The following is a 26,797-nucleotide window of genomic DNA, read 5'->3' as shown; positions in this document are numbered from 1 at the left end:
CCAGACAGCCTTTGGATGTCTAGGCATGCTAGGATTTTTAGTTTTTGCAACAGCTGGAGGCAACCTGGTTGGGAAATACTGCAATCCAGGGAGGTCAAAATTTTTCCTAAAAACTCAATTAAATCCTTTGTTGAACTGCATAGTTTATTAAGTAATGCTGACATACATACTTTGTCATACTCTTTAATATAGTCATATCCTTAACATAGCTGACTACATTATGTTTGAAGTAAATTTGCCCACCCCAGGATCCATAAGCATAATACCTTTCTGTAAGTATTCCAATGTACTGCGCTTTTATGACGTAAACTCCTCCTAAGTTACATAAACCAATCAACCAAATATTACTAGCATTCTAATGATGGCAAATGTAGAACAGAGAAGCAGAAGACCGCACCAGATCATTCCACTGTGCTTGTGGTCATCCAGAGGGCCACTTCAGTATCCAAACACAAAGAAATCCAAGGCCACAGCACCAGTAATGGAAGTCTCAGTCTCTTGTAAAAAGAGCTGTAGTTTATTGGTTCCCCCTACGCAATGTTTCGGCTAGATGTTTAGCCTTTATTAAGCATGACAAAGGCTAAACATCTAACCGAAATGTTGCATATGGGGAACCAATAAACTACAGTGACCTCCCGACCTACGATGGCCCCGACATACGATAATGCAATGGCCATCGCATAAACGGCTATCTGGCAGCGCAGGCTGCTTCAGCTGCCGCCGGATAGCCGTTTACGGTGTCCCGTGTGCTCCAGTGATGGTCTCTTACCTGTCCTCGGGGCTCCGGAGCGTCCTCTTTGGGATCCCCTGCCTCGCCGGCACTCTCTTTTGTCGTCATCACGTCGCCGTGCACGCCGTCCCGTCATCAAATAGGAGCGGCGTGCGCAGTGACGTGATGGCGGCGACGGAGAGCGTGGATCCCGGGGAAGCAGAGACGTCCGGAGCATCGGGGACAACCCGGGGACGCGGCGACAGTGATGGAGGGCGACATCCAGGGCAGCCGAGCGGTGGGGACAGGTGAATATGACTTCATATTCTTTACATTGCACGGATCCCTCAACATATGATTGTTTCAACTAGGGATCGAACGATATAGATTTATTTTAGGGCAGATACCGATAATCTGTCACCTTTCAGGCCGATAGCCGATAACTTATACCGATATTCCGGCATAGGTTATCGGCTATTTCAACCCCCGCAGCGGGGCAGAAGCTGTTGCAGATCAATGATTTAAAGCGGCGCTTTAAATCAATGAACTGCTGCGGCTTTTGCCGGGCCAGAGACCGCCGCCCGCTCCTCTCCCCCTGCCTGTCCTGGGGTCCTGAGTCTAACCACCACAGTTGCCCTATCCCCCCCCCCATCCTCTGCCCACATACTGTCACCGCCCCCCATCCTCTGCCCACATACCGCTGCCGCCCCATCGCCTCCCCCCATCCCCGGTGTTCTAATTACCTGTTCCTGGGGTCCGCGATACGTCTGGCTCCATCGGCGTCCTGCGTTATCACTGTGCGCACTGACGGTGACGTTGCATTGGGGACGTCACTCGTCATTACGCAGCGCAGCGCACAGCAACAGCGCAGGAGCCAGAAGTATTGCGGACCCCGGGAACAGGTAGTTATAACATCGGGGATGGGGGGAGGCGATGGGGGATGGCGGCAGTATGTGGGCAGAGGATGAGAGGATGGGGGGGAGGCGATGGAGCAGCGGCGGTATGTTGGCAGAGGATGGGGGTAGGCAATGGGGCAGCGGCAGAATGTGGGCAGAGGATGGGGGGAGGCAATGGGGCAGCGGCGGCGGAATGTGGGCAGAGGAGGGGGGGGGAGGCAATGGGGCAGCGGCGGCATTATGTGGCAAGGGGATGGGGAGGCAATGGGGCAGCGGCAGCGACAGTCGTCTCTGGCCGGGGCATTATCGGCAAGGTAATTGCCGATACCGATAATGTCCAAAATCGTGATTATCGGCCAAACTGATAATCGGTCGATTCCTAGTCTCAACAAACGAAGGTTCATTTGGAAGGGATTACCATCGTATGTTGAGGGACTACTGTACAGCTTTTTTTTTACGAGATACAGAGCATTTCATTACTGGTGCTGTGGCCTTGGATTTCTTAGCATTCCAAAAAGGTGAAAATGTATCCCTTGCAGATTTTGCATCTAACTACCTATAGAGGACTGTAGGGATAAAAGTAGAAGGCTGTTTTTCAATGCCTACTGCAGAAAGTGGAAAAGTGATGTGAATGGTGCTTAGACTGGTTTGTCAAGTAGAAACATTCACAATAGTGACCAATAATTAATTTTGCTGCAGAGACGCAGTCCCCACAAGCTCATGCTGAAAACAATGTAATGAAGTTAAACAAGAGAAACCTGTATGTGACCTACACATAGGTGAACTGTCCCCTATGGGGATAATCAACAAGGCTAAAGTTGGTTTCTTAGGACTCGTTCACATATGTCAGGCATCAGTCATCTTTTCCCTCTGTTGCTTGATAAAAAGAAACAGAGGGAATCTGAGGGTATAACTGATCCTATTGATTTGAATAGGACAGTTCCCAATCATCCGGCATCTCAATTTGCACGCCGGATGGTTGGACTCGCCAGACGGCAAGGGACAGGGGAACGCAGCTTGCTCCGTTTGCCTGTCCAGCATTCAAAAACAATGGACGCCGGATGCATAATAACTGAAGATCAGTGATGCATGTTGTCATAAATTGCGGCATCAGTTGCATCGAGATTTAGGCTAAGTTCCCCTATGCCGGACATATGTGAACCCAGCCTTATTCAGCCAGCTTCTTATTTACTGAAATTGGTTTATTTTTTGGGCATTTTCTTGTAAATTACAAAGAAAAACTTTCTTCCTCTTATTCATCTGCAGCAAACCTCTAAATCTGCAGAAGAATAAAGTGCTGAAGAAAAAAAAAAAAAAGTTATAAAAGTTAATTAACCCCTTCCTAATAAAAGTTTGAATCCCCCCCCCCCCTTTTCCCATTTAAAAAAATAAAATAAAAATAATCATATGTGGTACCGCTGCGTGCGTAAACGTCCAAACTATTAAAATATAAGGGTAGTTTAACTGCAGGGTTAATGGTGTACACGTAAAAAAACGTCATATACCATAAAAAAAACTAAATTAAAAAGTGATTAAAAAGTCCCATCAAAACAAAAATGGTACCAATAAAAACACAGCCCACGGCACAAAAAAATGAGCCCTCATATAACCCCATATGCGTAAAAAAAAAAAAAAAAAAAAAATAGGGGCCAGAATATGACAATTTTAAAACATACTAATTTTGGTGCATGTAGTTATAATTTTTTTAAAGTTGTAAAATAAAATGAAACCTACATCAATTGGGTTACCTTGAAACTATATGGACTGACAGAATAAATATAATGTGTAATTTTTACCAAAAAGTGCACTGCGTAGAAACTGAAGCCCCCAAAAGTTACAAAATGTTTTTTTTTTTTATTTCAACACCACAATAAAAATTTTTTTTGGGTTTGCCACAGATTATGTTGTAAAATAAGGGATGTCATTACAAAGTACAATTGGCGACGAAAAAAACAAGACCTTATATGGGTCTGTAGGTGCAAAATTGAAAACTTTATGATTTTTAGAAGGAGTGGAGGAAAAAACGAAAGTGCAAAAACAAAAAATGGCCTTGTCCTTAAAGGGGTCCTTCGCCCCTAGACATCTCATCCCCAGATCGCCACGGTCCCGCTGCTGTGGACTCCGGGGATCGCTGCTGCGGCACCCAGCTATCATTACTGCACAGAGCGAGTTCGCTCTGTGCGTAATGACGGCGATACAGGGGACGGAGCAACGTGAAGTCATGGGTCCGACCCTCGTGATATCACGGCCTGCCCTCTTAATGACAACCGCCCCTCCCCCTCCCATATACTTGTATTGAGGGGGCGGGCCGTGATGTCACGAGGGGTGGAGCCATGACGTAACGATGCTCCAGCCCCTGTATTGCCCGTCATTACGCGCAGAGCGAACTCGCTCTGTGCAGTAATGATAGCGGGGTGCCGCAGCGGAGATCCCCTGGGTCCCCAGCAGCGGGACCCCGGCGATCTGACATCTTATCCCCTATCCTTTGGATAGGGGATAAGATGTCTAGGGGCGGAGTACCCCTTTAAGGTCAAAATGGACTCCGTCCCCAAGGGGCTTAAATATTATGTTATTAAGTCGCACGGTGAAAGGCGTAAAGTCCAACGGTATCAAATTCCATAAAGGAATATTTTTGGTCACTTCATATACTAGAAAAAAAAAATTATAAAATGCGTTCAGGTCCCATCAGGGGCGAGCTGAGCGGTCGCATGGTGTGTTTGCTCCGATCCGAGTAACCCGATCATTCTGCTAGAATCCTGGACTCCTCACTTCTACCCCAGACACTTCGGAACCGTCACAAGTAGCTGGACCGATCATGGGTCCAACTAAACAGTTAGCCGTGGCCGAAAAGCTGCAATCCTTTGCCCGTGGTGGGAACCAAATGGCACCGGCGCCTCCTCATCTGCTGAGGTGCGCGCCTCCACTGCTGATCACTCATCTATGGAGTCTGACCCCGAGCCTATTGTCTCTTTCTGAGGACTGTTGCTCTCTTCCCTGACCCCAGTGGACTTCACTGCAGTTTCTACAAGCTACCACGTTCTGTGACCCTTTCCTCACCCCCATGGCGGAATTGCATCGGAGGTCTGCTTTTAAATAAGTCTCCCCTTCCCTTTATTTTGGACTTCGGCGAGTGGATGGACCTCTGATACCTCCTATTTTGCTCCCTCTCTGCGATCCCTCCACCCCCCCCCTCTTCCCCTGTATGGACACGTCCCCCCTTTCTTCCTCTTTTCCCTACTCCTCTGGCCCTCTACTCTGTATACCTCCTGGATTTCTTATTGACGAGGGGTTCCCTTAGCACAGTAGTATATTTTGTAGGGGAGGGTGACCTCCCCTGGAGCGGTAACTGTGTGTGTGTGTGTGTGTGGGGGGGGGGGGTGTTCTATTATTACTGCTCATGTTTGTTATTTCCTACTGGGGACAGTTTTGTATTTTGTACTTTGCCATTCACCGTGGATGCCTTATTTAGGAGTCTTTGTATTTTTTTTTTTTTTTTTTTTATACGGTATGACTACCCGGTCTCTCCCCAACTATCATGTGCCACCAAATGGTCATAGGACCTACTGCAATATTATGTGTTTGTTCTGTTGGTTAGTTTATGTTTTATATTCGACCACGCTTGGCTTCCGCTCTCCATGTTGTTCACATTCATGTCGAATGAGGGGTTTGGGTTGCCCCCAGAAATGCTCCATGGTGTTTGCTACGATTCATAAAGTACAACCCTTCTTTGATTTGCTTGCAGGAGACACACTTGACATCTGAAACCATACGCTTTCTTCATCGCCCCTGGGCTCAATGGCAGGTACACTCTTGCAATTCTTACCACTAGCTAAGGGTATCCTTTTTGGTGCGCAAATCCGTGAAATGGGAGCTTAGACATGTTCAGCTGTGTTGATTAGCAGACAGATTTAATGCACATGTATCAATACAGGTGGATGTTCTCTTTCATGCAGAGAAACAGCTCCGCAGAAGAAAATCATACCCCAAAATAGATTACAGCCCTTTTATATGGCAACACTCTAAGTGTGAGCTTATTGAATAAGGAATCCCGATGGCTCATAGTGTATAACTTTATTACCAATCACAGGGTTCCTTTTACACTTTCTTTCTTATCATAGTAAAAGCTTGCTATCCAACAAAAGCCTCATTATTTGGATAGTTTTCGAGCATCACTGGGCGCTGGCCAGAACTAAGACAATGATTAATAGGAACTAGATAAAACCGGTCAACACCATCTAAAGTTAGACAATACATATACACACACACACACATATATATATATATATATATATATATATATATATATATATATGGATATATAAGAAAATACTTCTTTACTGGGAGCTCGCATATTGTGTATGGGTGACCTAAATACTGTACTTGACTCTACTCTGGATAAGTGTAGTCAACCTGACCGTGACCCCCTTGCTCCCACTCCTTTAGCGAACCTATTACATGAACTGGGCTGGTTGGACATCTACAGACATCTCCACCCTTATTCCCGCACATACTCATGTAACACTACTGGCTATAATTCTCTTTCCCAGATAGCTTACATGATAGGTAATCCGTCTTTAGTGTCTGAGGTCTCCTCCCATATTTATGTCACCAGAGGAGTCTCTGATCATTCCCCATTAATCCTCAGTCTCTTATTGCTGGGCCCTGCGGCTCTCCGCGGTTGGCGCTTTAACCCCTTTTGGCTATCCCTTTTAGGCCCTCATGATGGTATCCCCATACAATTACAAATTTCCTTTATGGACTTCCCTGATGATTTTCACCTATGGGAGACTACTAAGGCATTTCTTCGGGGGTGCCTACAATCTGCCATATCTTTTTTAAAGTGGGAGGCGGCCAAGGAGGAAAGGGAGTTGGAGTCTAATTGTGAGACGCTTGAGGCCCAGTATGTGACGGACCCTATCCCTGTTAACCAGAACGCATGGCTTTCGGCGGGGAGACGGTCCCTTCTCTTGCTTCAGGAGAAGGCGCCTCGCAAACTCTTTTTTAACCGCCAACTGGCGTTTAAACAGGGCAACCAGTCTAGTCGTCTGCTTGCCCGCTTGTTTGACCAGTCCTCTCAATCTCCTGCGATCCTTCGGATTTCAGCTGCTGACGGTACTGTTCTTACTCAAAATGCTTAGATTGTTGACCTTAATGTCTTTTTCGATGTTGACCTTTACTCCTCTAGAGCTCATTACCTGACAACTGATTTGACCTCTTACTTGGACGGTATCTCTCTCCTCCGACTGTCTTCTGACCATGTCTCCTTTTTTGGACACTCCATTTACTTATGAGGAACTGACTGGGGCCATTTCATTCTTGGCAAGGGGCAAGTCGACTGGCCCGGATGGACTACCGGTTGAAGTGTATCATCAATATCAAACACATCTGGCGCCTTGCCTCTTGTGGATGCTGAGCTTGGCCCTTCTCTCGGATACACTTCTGGACTCCTTTTATCATGCCACTATTGTGGTGATTTTGAAACCCGGTAAGGATCCCCTAGACCAGTGATTCCCAACCGCGGTGCCACGGCACACATTGGATTTTGCTGTGATTTTATATACTTTTTTTAAAGGGGCGGGGGGAGGGAAGCCTGCGTGCGCACTGTGCACACAGCGTCCCCCTGCGTCCCACTCCCCCGTGTCGCATTGCGTCCCCCTTATTCCTCTACCTTGCGGCAGTAAGCGGAAAGCGGTGTCCTGGGGCGGAACGAGCTTCATCTGTGCCGGACTCCAGTGCCTGCCGTGGACCTGCAAGCTGCGCGGGGCGGCTTGCTTAAGGTACAGTACCCTTTGTTACCACCCCTCTGTTACCCCTTCTCAACCCTGTCCAAACCCCCCACCACCATCACCCCGGTCCACCCTCTACCCCCCGTCACTCATGTCCACCCCCATGTTCACCCTCCTGTCAACCCTCCTGTCACCCATGTTGACCCCCGTCCACCCTCCTGTCACCCATGTCCACCCCCCTGTCACCCATGTTCACCTTCCTGTCATCCCTGTCACTCATGTCCACCCCCCTCACACATGTCCACCCTCCTATCATCCCCATCACCCATATCTACCCCCCTCTCACCCATGTCCACCCTCCTGTCATCCATGTCCGCCTTGTCCACTCCCCTGTCCATCTCTGTCACTCATGTTTACCCCACCGTCAACCCCCGTAGTGTACCCTGTCACCCTTGTCCACCCTCCTGTTCACCCATCTGTCCCTTTGTCATCCCAGTCCACCCCTCTGTAACTCCTGTCCCTCTTTTACCCCTTGTCCACCCCTCTGCCCCCTGTCCTCCCATCCAACCCTCTGCCACCCCTGTCCATCCCTGTCACCCATGTTCACCCTCCATTGTCTGACCACATCCTTGTCACCCATGTCCACCCCCTATTCAGCCCTCTGTCACCCCCTATGCCCCCCGTCACCCATGTTCACTCTTCTACACCCATCTGTTACCCTCGTACACCTCCCTACACCGCTCTGTACACCCCTCTACACCCCTCTGTCACTCATGTACACTCCTCTACACCCGTCACTCATGTACACTCCTCTACACCCATCTGTCACCAATGTACACCCATCTGTCACCCATGTACACTCCTCTATACCACACAGTACACCCATGTACACTCCTCTACACCCCTCTGTCACCCATGTAGAAAAAAAAAAAGTGCGGAGCCTAATAGGTTTGTTTTGCAGGTTTAACAGTGAAAAATTGTGTGTGGAAGAAATTGTGATGATGGCCCGGACCAGATGGAGAAGAGAAGGCAACGAAGCAAATTAGAGAAGACATCATTGGTGAGTTGCTGTATAAAGCAGCACTTTAAACTACATACCCACTGCTAAAAAGATATAGTGCAGTGTGTTTTTTTCCCTTTTTTTTGCTCGTCCACCTCAGTAGCGGTGCCCCGCGAAAAAAAAAAAAATTACGAGGTATGCCCCGACCCGAAAAAGGTTGGGAAACACTGCTCTAGACTGTAGCTCTTGCAGACCCACATCACTCCTCAATCTAGATTACCAACTGCTTACTAAAATGCTGGCCATTATACTGAATAAAGTGATCACTCTGTTAAAGGGGTACTCCAGTGGAAAACTGCTCTGGTCAGTTCTTAAAATCGACAGAGATGTCAGCAGAGAGCACGGTGCTCGAGATTCAGCAGAGAGCACTGTGTTCCAAAAAGAAAAGAATTTCCTCTGTAGTATTCAGCAGCTAATAAGTACTGGAAGGATTAAGATTTTTATATAGAAGTAATTTACAAATCTGTTTACATTTCTGGCTCCAGTTGATTTAACCTCTTCAGGACACAGGGCGTATGGATTCGCCCTGCATTCCGAGTCCTTAACCGCTTAAGGACCAAGGACGTACCGGTACGTCCTTGGTCCTGCTCTCCAGATACACAGTAATCCTGCTCTCCAGATACACAGTAATCCCGCGTCATATCACGGCGGGCCCGGCGTCATAGTGAAGCCGGGACCCGCCTCTAATAGCGTGCGGCGCCGCGCGCTATTAACCCTTTAGCCGCGCGCTCAGAGCTGAGCCGCGCGGCTAAAAGTGAAACCGAAAGTGGCCGGCTAGCTCAGTCGGGCTGTTCGGGATAGCCGCGGCTAATCGCGGCATCCAGAACAGCTGACAGGACAGCGGGAGGGCCCCTACCTGCTTCCTCGCTGTCCGATCGCCGAATGACTGCTCAGTGCCTGAGATCCAGGCCTGAGCAGTCATGCGGCAGAATCGTTGATCACTGGTTTCTTATGAGAAACCAATGATCAGCATAGAAGATCAGTGTGTGCAGTGTTATAGGTCCCTATGGGACCTATAACACTGCAAAAAAAAAGTGAAAAAAAAAAAAAGTGAATAAAGATCATTTAACTCCTCCCCTATTAAAAGTTTGAATCACTCCCCTTTTCCAATAAAAAAAAAAAACAGTGTAAATAAAAATATATGGTATCACCGCGTGCGGAAATGTCCGAATTATAAAAATATATCATTAATTAAACCGCTCGGTCAATGGCGTGCGCGCAAAAAAATTCCAAAGTCCAAAATAGTGCATTTTTGGTCACTTTTTATATCATTTAAAAATGAATAAAAAGCGATCAATAAGTCCTATCAATACAAAAATGGTACCGTTAAAAACTTCAGATGACGGCGCAAAAAATGAGCCCTCATACCGCCCCATACACGGAAAAATAAAAAAGTTATAGGGGTCAGAAGATGACAATTTTAAACGTATTCATTTTCCTGCATGAAGTTATGATTTTTTCCAGAAGTCCGACAAAATCAAACCTATATAAGTAGGGTATCATTATAATCGTATGGACCTACAGAATAAAGATAAGGTGTCATTTTTACCGAAAAATGTACTACGTAGAAAAGGAAGCCCCCAAAAATTACAAAACTGCGTTTTTTTTCAATTTTGTCGCACAATGATTTTTTTTTCCGTTTCACCGTAGATTTTTGGGCAAAATGACTGATGTCATTACAAAGTAGAATTGGTGGCGCAAAAAATAAGCCATCATATGGATTTGTAGGTGCAAAATTGAAAGAGTTAGGATTTTTTAAATGCAAGGAGCAAAAAATGAAAATGCAAAAACGGAAAACCTTAAGGGGTTGAGGACCGAGGGCGTATCCATACGCCCGTGGGAAATCCGATCCCCACCGCTAGCCGGTTGGGGACCGGAGCCGGATGCCTGCTGAAATCATTCAGCAGGCACCCTGGCACATTGCCCAGGGGGGTCCTGAGACCCCCCCATGTCGGCGATCGGAGAAAATCGCATGTCAATTCAGACATGCGATTTTCTCCAATTCCGGGCTGATCGGGTCTCTGGTGACCCGATCACCCGGAAAATAGGGCTGATCGGAGTTGTCAGCAACTGCCCCGATCAGCCTAAAGGATTGGAGTGAGATCGCAAAGAGTTCTGACCAATGGCAGCGCAGGACAGGGGGTTGCCATGGCAACCCCCCGTTCTGCCTGCCCCTGGATGTCGAGGGGCTCTGGGAAGAAGATGGAGGCCGTACCTGCAGGAGAATATGCCTGGGGACCTGGGATCTTCGCTGGAGCCTGCAGGATCCTGATCAGGTAGGGAATCGACAGTGGGGGGGGGGGGGAATTAAAAGTGAAAGTAAAACGATCTTTACTGTGGCAACCACTAGGGGGGCCAAACTGCAACTCCCAGCATGCCCAGAGAGCCAAAGGCTGTCGGGGCATGCTGGGAGTTGTAGTTTTGCAACATCTGGAGGGTCACAGTTTGGAGACCACTGTTACAGTGGTGCCCAAACAGTAGCCCTCCAGATGTTGCCAAACTACAACTCTCAGCATGCCTCGACTGCCCAGGCATGCTGGGAGTTGTAGTTCTGTAACATCTGTCCCTTCAGATTTAGCAATTTTCATGACATTTTTTAAATTTGCTGCTCTACTTTGAAGCCTTCAAAAAGCAAAAATATGTCCATTTTATGATGCCAACATAAAGTAGACATATTGTGTTTGTGAAGAAAAATAAAATTTATTTGGAATATCCATTTTCCTTACAATTAGAGAGCTTCAAAGTTAAAAAAAATGCAAAATTTTCTAAATTTTCATGAAATTTTGGGATTTTTCACCAAAAAAGGATGCAATTAACGCCGAAAATTTACCACCAAAATAAAGTAGAATATGTCATGAAAAAACAATCTCAGAATCAGAATATTCGGTAAAAGCGTTTTCGCGTTATTAATTTGTAAAGTGACGGTGGTCATAATTGCGAAAAAGGGCTGCGTCCTTAAGGGGTTAAAAAATAAAAATAAAAAAGTTTTCCGCCGGAGTACCCCTTTAACGACCCTTGACGTACGCGTACGTCATGACACCCTGGTACTTTAGGACCCATGACGTACGCGTACGTCATGGAGAATTCCGGCCCCCGCCGCGCACTGGGCGGGGATCGGACTGGGATGCCTGCTGAAATCATTCAGCAGGCATCCCGTGCAAAGTCATCAGACCCCCGCATGTAGGCGATCACGGCAAATCGCAAGTGAATTCACACTTGCCATTTGCGCAATTCCGGGTCATTACCGGTCTATGGTGAACCGGTGACCCGGAATAGAAGGGGGATCGCGGGTATCCATGACACCCACAATCCCCCTGAAGGGATAGGAGTGAGGTGGCAGGGGCCACCCCTCCTATCCCTGCTATTGGTGGTCTAGACGCGACCACCAATAGCAGATCGGGGGCGGGGGGGGGGGGGGGCGTTTACTTTAGTTTTCCCCATCCTGCCCACCCACAATAGGCGGGGCAGGACAGGGAAACCCGACAGGGACCGACGCCGAAGATCAACTTACTGATCCGGAGGCTGCGGCCGACAGAGATCGGCGGGCGGCGACGGAGATCGGCGGGCGGCGACGTCGTGCGGCTGTATGCTACGGAAGCCGGTGAGTTGCCTAGCGACATCTGGAGGGTACAGTCTGAGACCACTAGATAGTGGTCTCTTACTGTAGCCCTCCAGATGTTGCAAAACTACAACTCCCAGCATGCCTAGACAGCTGTTTGGGCATGCTGGAATATGTAGTTTTGCAACAGCTGGAGGGCTACAGTTTGAGATCACTATCTAGTGGTCTCTAAACTGTATCCCTCCAGATCTTGCAAAACTACAACTCCTAGCATGCCCAAACAGCTTTTTGCTGTCCGGGCATGCTGGGATTTGTAGTTTTGCAACATCTGGGAGGGTCACAGTTTGGAGATCACTTTGCAGTGTTCTCTAAAACTGTAGCCCTCCAGATGTTGCAAAACTGCAAATCCCAGCATGCCCAAAACAGCTGTCTCTGCATGCTAGGAGTTGTAGTTGCGTACCTCCAGCTGTTGCATAACTACATCTTCCAGCATGCCCTTTGGTGATCAGTACATGCTGGGAGTTGTAGTTTTGCAACAGCTGGAGGCACACTGGTTGGAAAATACTGAGTTAGATAACAAAACCTAACTGAAGGTTTTCCAACCAGTGTGCCTCCAGCTGTTGCAAAACTACAACTCCCAGCATGCACGGTCTGTCAGGGCTCTGCAGCTTAATATGGGTAAGCTTACTATATGCACTGTATTTTACCAGTCTCTGTGTCTCTCTGCAGTCTGCATGGATCCATAGATAAGCGCTTGTGCTACTATTATATTATCACATTATTATTTTAGCACTTGTTTGCACTAATTTATATTCTATTATACCCACAATTGTGGTCAGTGTATATTATAAATACCGTATATAGAGCACTTTAGTAGTAATAATTGATATGCAGTGCAGTTCTCTTAGAGACTGAGATACTATATTAATTATTTGTTACACCATATTATATGTTAGCCCATTGCAGCTGGCAGTAGCCCTATTTTTTTGTACTGGAATCTAACCTTAATCCCATTTTCAATTATTGGCGTCTGTTTACACTGTTTTTTAAATTGTATCAATAAAATCATGATTTTAATTAAGGAGTTGTTTGAACTCGATTTTCTCTTTGTGTACACGGTCTGTCAGTACATGCTGGGAGTTGTAGTTTTGAAACAGCTGGAGGTTTGCCCCCCCCATGTGAACGTACAGGGTACATTCACACGGGCAGGTTTACAGCAAGTTTCTTGCTTCAAGTTTGGGCTGCGGCAAATTTTTGGCCGCAGCGCAAACTCCTAGCGGGAAACTCACCGTAACACACCAGTGCGAACGTACCCTAAAAACACTACACTACACAAACACATAATAAAGGGTATAACACAACATATACACCCCCTTACACTGTCCCCCCAATAAAAATTTAAAACGTATTGTATGGCAGTGTTTCCAAAACGGAGCCTCCAGCTGTTGCAAAACAACAACTCCCGGCATTTCTGGACAGTCACTGACTGTCCAGGCATGCTGGGAGTTTAGCAACAGCTGGAGGCACCCTGTTTGGGAATCACTGGCGCAGAATACCCTTATGTCCACCCCTATTCAATCCCTAATTTAGTCCTCAAATGCGCATGGTGCTCTCTCACTTCGGAGCCCTGTCATATTTCAAGGAAACAGTTTAGGGCCACATATGGGGTATGTCCGTACTCGGGAGAAATTGCACTACAAATTTGGGGGGGCTTTTTCTCATTTTACACCTTATGAAAAGGAAAAGTTGGGGGCTACACCAGCTTGTTAGTGTAAAAAAAGAAAAATGTTACACTAACATGCTGGTGTTGCCCCATACTTTTTATTTTCACAAGCGTTAAAAAGAAAAAAAAGACCCCCATAATTTGTAACGCAATTTCTTCTGAGTACAGAAATACCCCATATGTGGGCGTAAAATGCTCTGCGGGCGCACAACAAGGCTCAGGGGTGAGTGAGAGCGCACCATGTACATTTGAGGCCTAAATTGGTGATTTGCACAGGGGTGGCCGATTTTACAGCGGTTCTGACATAAACGCAAAAAAATAAAGACCCACATGTGACCCCATTTTGGAAACGACACCCCTCACCTAATGTAATAAGGGGTACAGTGAGCATTTACGCCCCACAGGTGTCTGACATATTTTCTGAACAATGGTCGGTGAAAATGAAAAATGTAATTTTTCATTTGCACAGCCCACTGTTCCAAAGATCTGTCAAACGCCAGTGGGGTGTAAATACTCACTGCACCCCTTATTAAATTCTGTGAGGGGTGTAGTTTCCCAAATAGGGTCACATGTGGGGGGGGGGGGGGGTCCACTGTTCTGGCACCACGGGGGGCTTTGTAAACGCACATGGCCCCTGACTTCCATTCCAAACTATTTTTTTCCCCCAAAAGCTCAATGGCGCTCCTTCTCTTCCGAGTCTTGTAGTGCTCCAGCAGAGCACTTGACGTCCACACATGGGGAATTTCCATACTCAGAAGAGATGGGGTTTCAAATCTTGGGGGGTATTTTGTCCTATTACCCCTTGTAAAAATGTTTAATTTGAGGGAAATCTAGCATTTTAGTGGAAAAAAAAATTATTTACACATCCAACTTTCACGAAAAGTCGTCAAACACCTGATAGTATGCCATGTGGTTTTTTTTTTTGCTGTCCTGGAACCATAGGGGCTTCCTAAATGGGATGTGCCCCCCAAAAACCATTTCAGCAAATTTTGCTTTTCAAAAGCTAAATGTGACTTTTTCTTTTCTGAGCATTGTCGTTTGCCCGCAAAGCATTTTACGTCCTAACATGGGGTATTTCCATACTCAGAAGAGATGGGGTTACAAATTTTGGGGGTCATTTTGTCCTATTATCCTTTTGGGGGAAAACTAGCATTTAGTGGAAAAAAAAATAATAATTTTCACATCCAACTTTAACGAAAAGTCGTCAAACACCTGTGGGGTGTTAAGGCTCACTGGACCCCTTGTTACGTGCCTTGAGGGGTGTAGTTTCCAAAATAGTATGCCATGTGTTTTTTTTTTTTTTTTTTGCTGTTCTGGCACCATAGGGGCTTCCTAAATGTGACATGCCCCCCAAAAACCATTTCAGAAAAACTCTCCAAAATCCCACTGTCGCTCCTTCCCTTTTGAGCCCTCTACTGCGCCCGCCGAACACTTGACATACACATATGAGGTATTTCCTTACTCGAGAGAAATTGGGTTACACATTTTAGGAAGATTTCTCTTCTTTTACCCCTTGTAAAAATTCAATAACTGGGTCTACAAGAACATGCCAGTGTAAAAAATGAAGATTTTGAATTTTCTCCTTCAATTTGCTGCTATTCCTGTGAAACACCTAAAGGGTTAACAAACCTTTTGAATGTCATTTTGAATACTTTGAGGGGTGCAGTTTTTATAATGGGGTCATTTATGGGGTATTTCTAATAAGAAGGCCCTTCAAATCCACTTCAAAACAGAACTGGTCCCTGAAAAATTTTGATTTTGAAAATGTGAAAAATTGGAAAATTGCTGCTATACTTTGAAGCCCTCCAAAAGTAAAAACATGTCAACTTTATGATGGAAACATAAAGTAGACATATTGTGTATGTCAATCAATATATAATTTATTTGGAATATTCATTTTCAAAGTTAAAAAAAAATGCAAAATTTTCAATTTTTTCATCAAATTTTTGAATTTTTCTCCAAGAAATGGTGCAAGTATCGACAAAATTTTACCACTAACAAAGTAGAATATGTCACGAAAAAACTCTCAGAATCAGAATGAAAGGTAAAAGCATCCCAGAGTTATTAATGTTTAAAGTGACAGTGGTCAGATGTGCAAAAAATGGCCATGTTCCACAGTGAAAATTGGCTGGGTCCTTAAGGGGTTAATAAAGTCTGATCAGTCCATCTTTATGCCAGGCCGGTTTACTGCATGAAAACATACGTAGGGTGTAGATCCTCACACAAATAGATCTGACTGAGTCCCATGACTGGGCTATGGCATCATTAGTTGCCGCCAATGTCTTGGATTCTATTTCTACTTTGGCTTTGGTCCTAGCTTCATTAGCTGGATTTATCTTTTGTATAAATCTCCGAGGGCATGTATGGCTATTAATGGTACTCTCTCTCCATATTTCTCACTGACACGAGGCACGCAGCAGGGCTGCCCTATTTCTCTCCTCCTCTTCGCATTGGCCATCGAGCCTCTAACCTTAACGCTACGCCAACACCCATGCTATCATGGTATTACTTATGGCGCAGGGGAGCATAGGGTAGGCCTGTATGCGGATGACACTATTCTTTTCATGTCCCGCCCTGTTTTCCTCTGGGTATCTCCATTATTGATCTGTTTGGTGTGTTTTCAGGCCTCACTATTAACTTGGGGAAGTTCGTTTTTATGCCACTGAGGAGTGAGGGCTGGGGATTGGTAGCTCACGGCCACCGGGGGAATGTCAGATAGGGCTGAGCGGTATGACCAAATGTGTGTATCACGGTATTTTTGTAACTTTTGACGGTTCCACGGTATATAACGGTATTTCCTCCCCCCCCCCCCCCAAATGAATTATCAGCCCAGCACTGCGCTGTCCCCATTGGGGTAAATACTCACATATCACCCGCAAGCGATGCCCTCCTCGTCCTCCTGTTTGTTGCGGCCGCCGGCGCTGACACTCTATACTGTATGCTGTATCCCTATGCCCGGGCTGCAAAAGGTAAACAAAATAAACTTTAACGCATGTTCCGACATCGGTCTTACGCTGCGGACGGGAAAGTCGGAGAGCCATCAGCCTATCACCGGCTGCAGCGAAGTTCCGCCTCGGCCGGTGATAGGCTGAGCCCACTGTCATGTAAGAAGCCGGCTTCTTACATGACAGTGGGCTTAGCCTATCATCGGCCGAGGCGGAACATCGCTGCGGCCGGTGATAGGCTGACGGTTCTCCGACTTACCCGTCCTCAGGAAGCAGGTGAGGCCGGTACAGGACCAACGGGAGGCGAGTTAAAGTTTTTGTTTATTTTTTGCAGCCCGGGCGTAGGGATACCACTCAGTATAGAGTGTCAGCGCCGGCGGCCACAACAAAAAGGAGGGCGAGGAAGGCAGCGCTTGCGGGTGAAGTGAATTAGTGAATTGAAGTGGGGGGGGGGGGGGGGGGAAAGAGGACAGAACAGCACTCGTGGGCCACATATGATTAGTTCCCCGATGGAGACAACGCAGAGCTGGGCTGATAATTCATTCATTCCCGAGGTGGAGGGGCCAAACCGGTATTGCGGTATGGGATAAAATTCATATCGTGCAGCACAAAAATTACGGTATTCGGTATGCCCAGCCCTACTTAGAATGTGTGCATTGCTGTTTATTCTCATGTCTGTTGTGAGATACATTGCAATAAACTCAGTTTAAAAAACCCATCCCATCAAAACAAAAATGGTTCCCATTAAAACTACAGATCACGGCGCAAACATACATCCTTTTATATGGAAAAATAAAAGCGTTAGAGGTCAGAAGAGGATAATTTTAAAGGGGTATTCCAGGTTTTTATTTGACTATTCTACAGTTTTTGTCTAAAATACCGAAAACAAATGCCAGTAGCTCACTGGAGCTGATTGGGATACCCGCCTCAAAATGCTGCGGGTCCCAGTCAGCTGAGAGAACGGACAGAGGGCCCCTACCTTCCTCCTTCCCTTCCGATCAGCACTCCAATAATGCAGGCAGACTCAGCAGCCTGTAGTAGTGAAGCGCCGATAACACTAATCAGTGCTGTGCTATAGGCTCCTATTGCAAAGAATTGGTTAGTGTCTGCAATCACAAGACTGCAAGTAGTAGTTCCTATGGCAGTGTTTTCAAAAAAGTGTGCCTTCAGCTGTTTCAAAACTATAACTCCCATCATGTTTTTGGCTGTCTGGGCATGCTGCGAGCTGTAGTTGTGAAATAACTTGAGACACGCTGTTTGGAAAACACTGCCCTATGGGGAGTAATAGCAACTTGTAAAAAAAAAAGTTAAAAGAAAAAAGGTAATAAATGTTAAAGGGGTTGTGCGCTGCCCTAATTTTTGGAGCTCCGCTCACAGCGTCCGGAAGTTCATTACTCCCAACGCTGTGTGTGGGATTCCATGTTCGCGGCCGCCGGGCGTGACGTCACGCCCACCCCCTCAACCGAAGTCTATGGGAAGGGGGCGTGACGGTGGTCACGCCCCCTTCCCATAGACTTTCGTTGAGGGGGGTGAGACGTCACGAGGGGGCGGGCGAGACGTCGCAAGGGGCCGGGCGTGACGTCACGCTCGGCGGCTGCGAACACGGAAGCCCACACACAGCGTTCGGAGAAATGAACTTCCGGACGCTGTAAGCGGAGCTCCGAAAGTCAGGGCAGCGCACAACCCCTTTAATAAGCCAATCCTCTAATAAAAGGTTAAATGACCCCCCCCTTCCCTTCCCCCCATTTTTAAATAAAATATTGCAAACAAAAATAAACATAAATATACATGGTACGTGTGCGTAAACGTCCAAACTATTATAATAATAAAAACTACAGATCTCGGCGCAAAAAATGGGCCTCATACATCCCTATATACAGAAAAATAAGAGTTCTAGGAGTCAGAAGGACAATTTTAGTCATACTCATTTTTTTTTTTTTTGTTTAGTAAATGAAAACAGAAGATAATGTTATTTTTATTGAAAATTGCATTGCGTAGAATCTACCACAAGCACTCCCCTCCTCCCCACCTCCAAAAGTACATCTTTTTTGTTTCACTGTAGATTTTTTTGGTGGTAAAATGAGTGAGGTCATTAAAAAGTATAATTAGTGGCGCACAAAACAAGCATCATATAGGTCTGTAGGGGGAAACTGAAAGTGTTATGGCTATAAGAAGGTAAAAAATAAAAAACCCTACCCGGAGAGGGTGGAGACTTTATTATACCAGGCCGGGTCCATGAAATGGGGAGGAGAAATTAAGCTAATTTCCCCCCCATTTCATATCCAATCCTCCCCAGAAAACGTTAAGGCAATGCACATGAGATTGGGAGAGTTGGCTATATAAAATAGAGGGACATTAAAGGGGTACTCCGGTGAAAACCTTTTTTCTTTTAAATCAACTGGTGGCAGAAAGTTAAAAATATTTGTAAATGACTTCTATTAAAAAATCTTAATCCTTCCTGTACTTATTAGCTGCTGAATACTACAGAGGAAATGCTTTTCTTTTTGGAATGCTCTCTGATGACATCACGAGCACAGTTCTCTCTGCTGACGTTATTATAATAATAATAATAACAACAACACTTTATTGTTGTCCTTAGTGGGATTTGAACCTAAGTCCCCAGCACTGCAAGGCAGCAGTGCTAACCACTGAGCCACCATACTGCCCTTAGCATGCATCTGCTATGCATGGTTGCTAAAATGGACAGAGATGTCAGCAGAGAGCACTGTGCTCGTGATGTCATCAGTGTTCCAAAAAGAAAGGAATTTCCTCTGTAGCATTCAGCAGCTAATAAGTACTGGAAGGATTAAGATATTTTTAATAGAAGTAATTTACAAATATGTTTAACTTTCTGCCACCAGTTGATTTAAAAGAAAAAAGGTTTTCACCGGAGTACCCCTTTAAATAGGGGGGATTTCACCATTTGTTTATTATATCGCAATCAAATTTCTAAAGCACAATATTTACCTCCATAATCGCAATTGCATATTTTCCCCAAATCATGCAGCCCTGGTGGTTAATCTCATGTACTTTATATGAAGGTGAGCTGTCCCCTATGGAATCATCACATGTACTTCAACCTCTTAATAAAAAATATTAATTCTTTCAATAATTATCAGCTGCTGAAGTTGAGTTGTTCTTTTTTGTCTGGGAACAGTGCTCTCTGCTGACATCTCTGCTTGTCTCGGGAACTGCACAGAGTAGAAGAGGTTTGCTATAGGGAGTTGCTTCTAAACTGGGCGGTTCCCGAGACACGTGTCATCAGAGAGCACTTTGACAGAAAAGAACAACTCAACTTCATCAGCTCATAAGTACTGAAAGGATTAAGATTTTTTTAATAGAAGTAATTTACAAACCTGTTTAACTTTCTGGAGCCAGTTGATATATAAAAAAAAGTTTTTTCCTGGATAACCCCTTTAAGGACGCAGGGCGTACCTGTACACCCTGCGCCCGGTCTCGGTATTTAAAACGGAGTCACGCCGTGACCCCCCGTCATACCAGGTCGGTCCTGGCGGCTTATGATAGCCGGGACCCTGGGCTAATAACGCTTGGCACCGATCGTTGTGCCGCACGCTATTAACCCTTTAGACGCGGCGCTCAAAGTTGATCACCGCGTCTAAAACGAAAGTAAAAGCTTCCCGGCAGCTCAGTCGAGCTGATCGGGACTATTGCGATAAAATCGCGATTTCCGGATCAGCTAGGACGCGAGCGGATGTCCCCTTACCTTGCTCTGTCGCGTCCGATCGGCGCTTGATTGCTCCAAGCCTGAGCTACAGGCTTGAGCAATCAACCCCCTATAACGCTGATCCATGCAAAGCTATGGCTTTGCAGGGATCTGTGTAAAAGATCAGTGTGTGCAGTGTTATAGCCCCCTATGGGAGCCATAACACTGCAAAAAATAAAAAAAAATAAAAAATAAAAGGTTCATAAAGGACATTTAACCACTTCCCTAATAAAAGTTTGAATCACCCCCCCTTTTCCCATAAAAAAACAAAAAAAACTGTAAATAAAAAATTAAAATAAACATATGTGGTATCGCCGTGTGCAGAAATGTCCGAACTATAAAAACATATCGTTAATTAAACCGCACAGTTTAAAATTCCAAAATCCAAAATAGCGTATTTTTGGTCACTTTTTATATAATGAAAAAAGGAATAAAAAGCGATCAAAAAGTCCAATCAATACAAAAATTCAGAACACGGCGCAAAAAATGATCCCTCATGCCAGCCCATACGCAGAAAAATTAACAACTTATAGGGGTCAGAAGATGAGAATTTTTTACGTATACATTTTCCTGCATGTCGTTAAGATTTTTTTCATTAGTACAACAAAATCAAACTTATATAAGTAGGTAATCATTTTAATCGTATGGACCTACAGAATAAAGATAAGGAGTCATTTTTACCGAAATATGCGCTGCGTAGAAACGGAAGCCCCCAAAAGTTACAAAATGACATTTTTTCTTCTATTTTGTTGCACAATGAATTTTTTTCCCGTTCCGTCGTGGATTTTTTGGTATAATGACTAATGTCACTGCAAAGTAGAATTGGTGTCGTAAAAATAAGCCATCATATGGAATTTTATGTGCAAAATTGAAAGAGTTATGATTTTTAGAAGGGGATGATGAAAACATGAAAATGCAAAAATTGAATAATGCTGAGTATATACTGATATACGTGGGGGTATGTTTAACAATGTTTTTATTGAATTTTAGACATAAAAGATATAACATATAATATATCAAATAGAAGAAAATCAAAGAGAATTGCACTCACCATCCACAAACTTTATTAGCTGGAGTACGGGCACATAAAGCGGAGGCAGGGGCACAAACGGGACAAATTGTTTCGCGCTTGAGAGCGTTTCTTCGAGCCGAGACACATATGTGCCCGTACTCCAGCTAATAAAGTTCGTGGATGGTGAGTGCAATTCTCTTTAATTTTCTTCTATTTGGATTACGTCTTGTCATATGAGCTGCACCACCGTTGTCCACACTCACGCCTCACCTGCATTGCTATCACACCGCCTCCTCTTCGCTCAACCCTAGTTCTGCAGTGCCGGATCCGTACCTCTCCAGCTATCCATATAATATATCAAGACAGCAAACGTGTGAGGTTTTACATAAGAATATGAGTAATGTCCTTGAATCGGAGATGCATGTTCATTCAACCGGACAACGTTATGCATATTCATTAAAGGAACAAATGGGTCCAAAAGGACTTCATGTATAATTTGAGAACAAAATAGTAACAACAGTAAGAAAATGTAATCAATAGACAATAAAATATCAAAAATGTAATAATATGTCTCCATGCTTCATACAGGATTCAATTAAAGTACCAGTTAGGTAGATGTATGGTGGTTATTAAGACTAAAGAGTCTAAGGTCTCGAGGGCAAGTCATCTTATGGGATTGATTTCCCGAAAAAAGACTCAAACTCAGATAGTACATACCGGTATATGCTTATCAGTTAAAATATTACTGGCTTCCAAATGGAAATCAAAAGAGGTTCCCCATATCAACGAGTTGATACGTGAATTATTAACCCATCATAACTAGGAGCTAATACTTTTTGGACAAAGGGGAAAAAGAGAGGAGTGCATCTCCTTATGGGAATCTTGGATTAAACATTATAAACCCCCATAGATTTCTGGTGTATAAACCAATTATTGTATATAACATGTTTTATACGTGGGGGTATGTGCATGGCATTGCACCCTAGTGTATGTACAGATGTGAATAGCAGTGACTGTGCAGACTCAGAGGCCCTGGGTCACTGACCGATGGATGCAATGTTCTGCACATACCTGGCCTACGGGGATGTATGAGGGCTCATTTTTTGCGCCGTGGTCTGTAGTTTTTATTCGTACAATTTTTTATTTTTTTTTATGGGACTCATTGATCACTTTTTATAATTTTTGTATGGCATTTGAAGTGACCAAAAATGCGCAATTTTGGACTTTAGTATTTTTTTAACATGTACGCCATCGGCCGTGCAATTGAATTAACATAATTTTGTAATAGTTCAGACATTTACACACACGCTGATACCACATTCTTTTTCATAAAAATTTTTTTTTCATTATTTTAGTTAAAAAAATCGGAAAGGCAAAGGGGGTCTGCACATTCCCTTCATGCATATAGCATTGTGTGTGTGTACACTCCTATACAGGTGTAGGTAAGTGCAGAGCATTGTACCCTTGTCTGTAATAGAAACTAGGGTGCAATGCTCTGCACATACCCCCACCTGTACAGGAATTTACACACATTGCTATACACATGGGAGGTATGTGCAGACTGCAGAGCATTGCACCCTTAGCTCTGTAGAAGACACAAGGGTGCAATGCTCTGTCTGCAGTCTACTCTGCACATAACCCCCATGTGTATACAGAGGTGTGGAAATTTAAAAAAAAACTACTTGTCCAAGGGACTAACGTGGAACACAATCTACTTGTCCCTCAAGAAAATCCACTTGTCCTGGTAGATGAAATAATTTCAACCAAAATAGTCTGATCCCCCCACTAGACCACCAGGGATGGATATAAGATTCCTTTAGACACTGCTGACAGCGGTAATCTAATGGGTTAATAGGTGATCGCAGTATGCCAGGCTATTAGCGGTGGGAGGGAGAGCTGTAGCTCCTCTTACACCCGAGAAAAGCCCAGAAAAGTCTAGAGGTAACTTTTTGATCACCATAAAAAATTTCTAATATGAAGTGACCAAAAATGGGCAATTCTGGACTATTATTTACATTTACACCGTTCACCGTACGGTTTAATTAACATAATATTTTAATAGCCTGGACATTTCCACATGCAGCGATACCACTTATGTTTATTTTTGTACATTATTTTTATTTAAAGAAAATTGGAAACTTTTATTAGGAAAGGGGCTTATTCACATATATACGCACTTTTTAAAATATTTTAATCACAATTTTTCAGTCTTCATAGGGACTTATGTGTTACTGGGGGGGGGGGGGTTCTGCTTCTCCAGTTTATGTGCTGCATTTTGTGTCAGAAAATGCTGGAAGTTGCATTTAGTTACTAGATAACTACAACACCCAGCATGCCCTGATACAGCCTATGGTTGTGTGGGTGTTGCAGCATGTTGCACTGTATAGTACAGTTAAGGTTATTGTGTAACATGCTGGGAGTTGTAGTTTTGGTTCGTGTCAGCTGCAGAGCCATAGGATGTGTCAAGGAATACTGGGAATTACAGTTAGTAACTACAACTCCCAGCATGCCCTGATGCAGCCTATGGCTTTGCAGCTGACCCGAACCAAAACTACAACTCCCAGCATGTTACACTTTATAGTTCTATAGTTTAAGTTATGGTGCAACATGCTGGGAGTTGTAGTTTTGGTTTGGGCGTGTTTGTGTGCATCCGTGGGGCTCTTGGTCGGCGGGTGAGTATGAAGGGGGCGGGATTCTGGGGGTGCAATTTAGTGCGGGTGCCACTAAAAATAAATAAAATTAGATGGTACAACTGCCCTAATGCCCGACGTGACAGTCCGCTCCTATACAAAACATTCATGCATACACATATCATACATGCACCAGCCACTGCCCCCATATCATACATACACACACACCCCCACCACTGCCCCCCCACATCATACATTACATACACACATCACACATACATTATACACACATACACCATACATATGCACACATCATACATACACCCACCGCTGCTCTCCCACATCATACATTACATACACATCACACACAGACAGACATTATACACACATCACACATTACATACACATCACACATAGACATCATACATTACACACACATCACACATACACTCACACCATACATATACACCATACATATGCACACATCATACATACACCCGCCGCTGCCCACCCCACATCATACATCACATACACACACACACATCACACTTAGACATCATACATTACATACACATCACACTTAGACATCATACATTACATACACATCACACAGACAGACATCATACACACACACCACACATACACTCACACCATACATATCCACCAGTGTTTCCCAACCAGGGTGCCTCCAGCTGTTGCAAAACTACAACTCCCAGCATGCCCAGGGCATGCTGGGAGTTGTAGTTTTGCAACAGCTGGAGGCACCCTGGTTGGGAAACACTGATATACACCATACATATGCACACATCATACATACACCTGCCGCTGCCCACCCCACATCATACATCACATACACACACATCACACTTAGACATCATACACACATCATACATTACATACACATCACACATAGACAGACATCATACACACATCATACATTACATACACATCACACATAGACAGACATCATACACTCACACCATACATATCCACCAGTGTTTCCCATCCAGGGTGCCTCCAGCTGTTGCAAAACTACAACTCCCAGCATGCCCAGGGCATGCTGGGAGTTGTAGTTTTGCAACAGCTGGAGGCACCCTGGTTGGGAAACACTGATATACACCATACATATGCACACATTATACATACACCTGCCGCTTCCCCCCCGATCATACATTACATACACACATACACTCACACCATACATATACAACCACCCTTCCTGCCGCCGCCTGCATTCTCGGCCTCCTCACCTGAGCCGCCATGAGTGAACATCAGAGCTGTAGTCCCGGCCGGTGTGAGGTGAGATTTCCTTTATCTGGAGGAAAGCTGTCCCCTATGGGATCGATAAATGTTCTTTATCTGGAGGAAAGCTGTCCCCTATGGGATCGAAACATGTTCTTTATCTGGAGGAAAGCTGTCCCCTATGGGATCGATACATGTTCTTTATCAGGAAACCTGTCCCCTATGGGATCAATACATGTTCTTTATCTGGAGGAAAGCTGTCCCCTATGGGATCGATACATGTTCTTTATCTGGAGGAAACCTGTCCCCTATGGGATCGATAAATGTTCTTTATCTGGAGGAAAGCTGTCCCCTATGGGATCGATACATGTTCTTTATCTGGAGGAAAGCTGTCCCCTATGGGATCGATACATGTTCTTTATCAGGAAAGCTGTCCCCTATGGGATCGATACATGTTCTTTATCTGGAGGAAAGCTGTCCTTTATGAGATAATGACATGTACTGTATCTGGAGGAAAGCTGTCTTTTATGAGATAATGACATGTTCTTTATCTGGAGGAAAGCTGTCCTTTATGAGATAATGACATGTACTGCATCTGGAGGAAAGCTGTCCTTTATGAGATAATGAAATGTACTGTATCTGGAGGATAGCTGTCCTTTATGGGATCGATACATGTTCTTTATCTGGAGGAAAGCTGTCCCCTATGGGATCGATACATGTTCTTTATCTGGAGGAAAGCTGTCCCCTATGGGATCGACACATGTTCTTTATCTGGAGGAAAGCTGTCCCCTATGGGATCGACACATGTTCTTTATCTGGAGGAAAGCTGTCCCCTATGGGATCGACACATGTTCTTTATCTGGAGGAAAGCTGTCCTTTATGAGATAATGACATGTACTGTATCTGGAGGAAAGCTGTCCTTTATGAGATAATGACATGTACTGTATCTGGAGGTGTATTTTCTCTATGGGGATCATCATATATACTTTTCTGGAAGTCTTCTATCTGGGTGTCTATAAGCACTGGCACCGTTCACCCACCACAATACGCAAGATCATACAGTGAGGCAGATCCTCTACTTCACATAACTACACGCGTTTACAGAACATGAAGGTACATCAAAAAGCACTGACTCTCATCCGCCAGGCGTCATCAAGAAGCCACCCAGTGTTTTCTGTATACGAGTTGTCAAGCAATCAGACCCTGTGAACACAGCTGTCCTCTGCCCTTGTCTTACCTGCCGGGTGGTTGTAGAAGGGTCTCATTCTGGCAGGCAGCATAAGCTCGATCTTATCCAGCGCTCTGTGGTAAGATGCCCTCAGCCCGACCGCTGCCATTTTCTCTAGAAGTCAAGTATTACAGCAGACAAAACCAGCGACTACGGTATACTTAGAGGAAGAGTAGAGTGTCCCCCTCAAGGTCCTCCAGAGGGGCGTACTAAGCACGACTTGTTCCTATTGGTTTACTAGCCATGACAGCAGGTCCGGCCTCTTCCTGTCGGCGTTGTAAACGTTTCCCATGGAGCTGTGCGCCCTTGAGCTTTTCTCCTATTGGAAAGCCAAGGAGACGTC

The 26,797-nt window shown here is 44.9% G+C and overlaps 1 protein-coding gene across 1 annotated transcript in view; it reads right to left on the bottom strand.

Annotated features, from left to right (window-relative positions):
• Window positions 1–26,797, bottom strand: part of MPC2 (mitochondrial pyruvate carrier 2) — a 137,558-nt gene extending 110,761 nt beyond the window's left edge. Inside the window, exon 1 of the mRNA XM_056557708.1 lies at window positions 26,464–26,797. Coding sequence (XP_056413683.1) covers window positions 26,464–26,563 — 100 coding nt within the window. The 5' untranslated portion in view covers window positions 26,564–26,797. The remainder of the gene's footprint in view (window positions 1–26,463) is intronic.

Source organism: Hyla sarda, chromosome 2, assembly GCF_029499605.1.
Source record: "Hyla sarda isolate aHylSar1 chromosome 2, aHylSar1.hap1, whole genome shotgun sequence".
In the NCBI taxonomy this organism is placed as follows: Eukaryota; Metazoa; Chordata; class Amphibia; order Anura; family Hylidae; genus Hyla; species Hyla sarda.
This window is presented reverse-complemented; position numbering and strand designations above follow the sequence as displayed.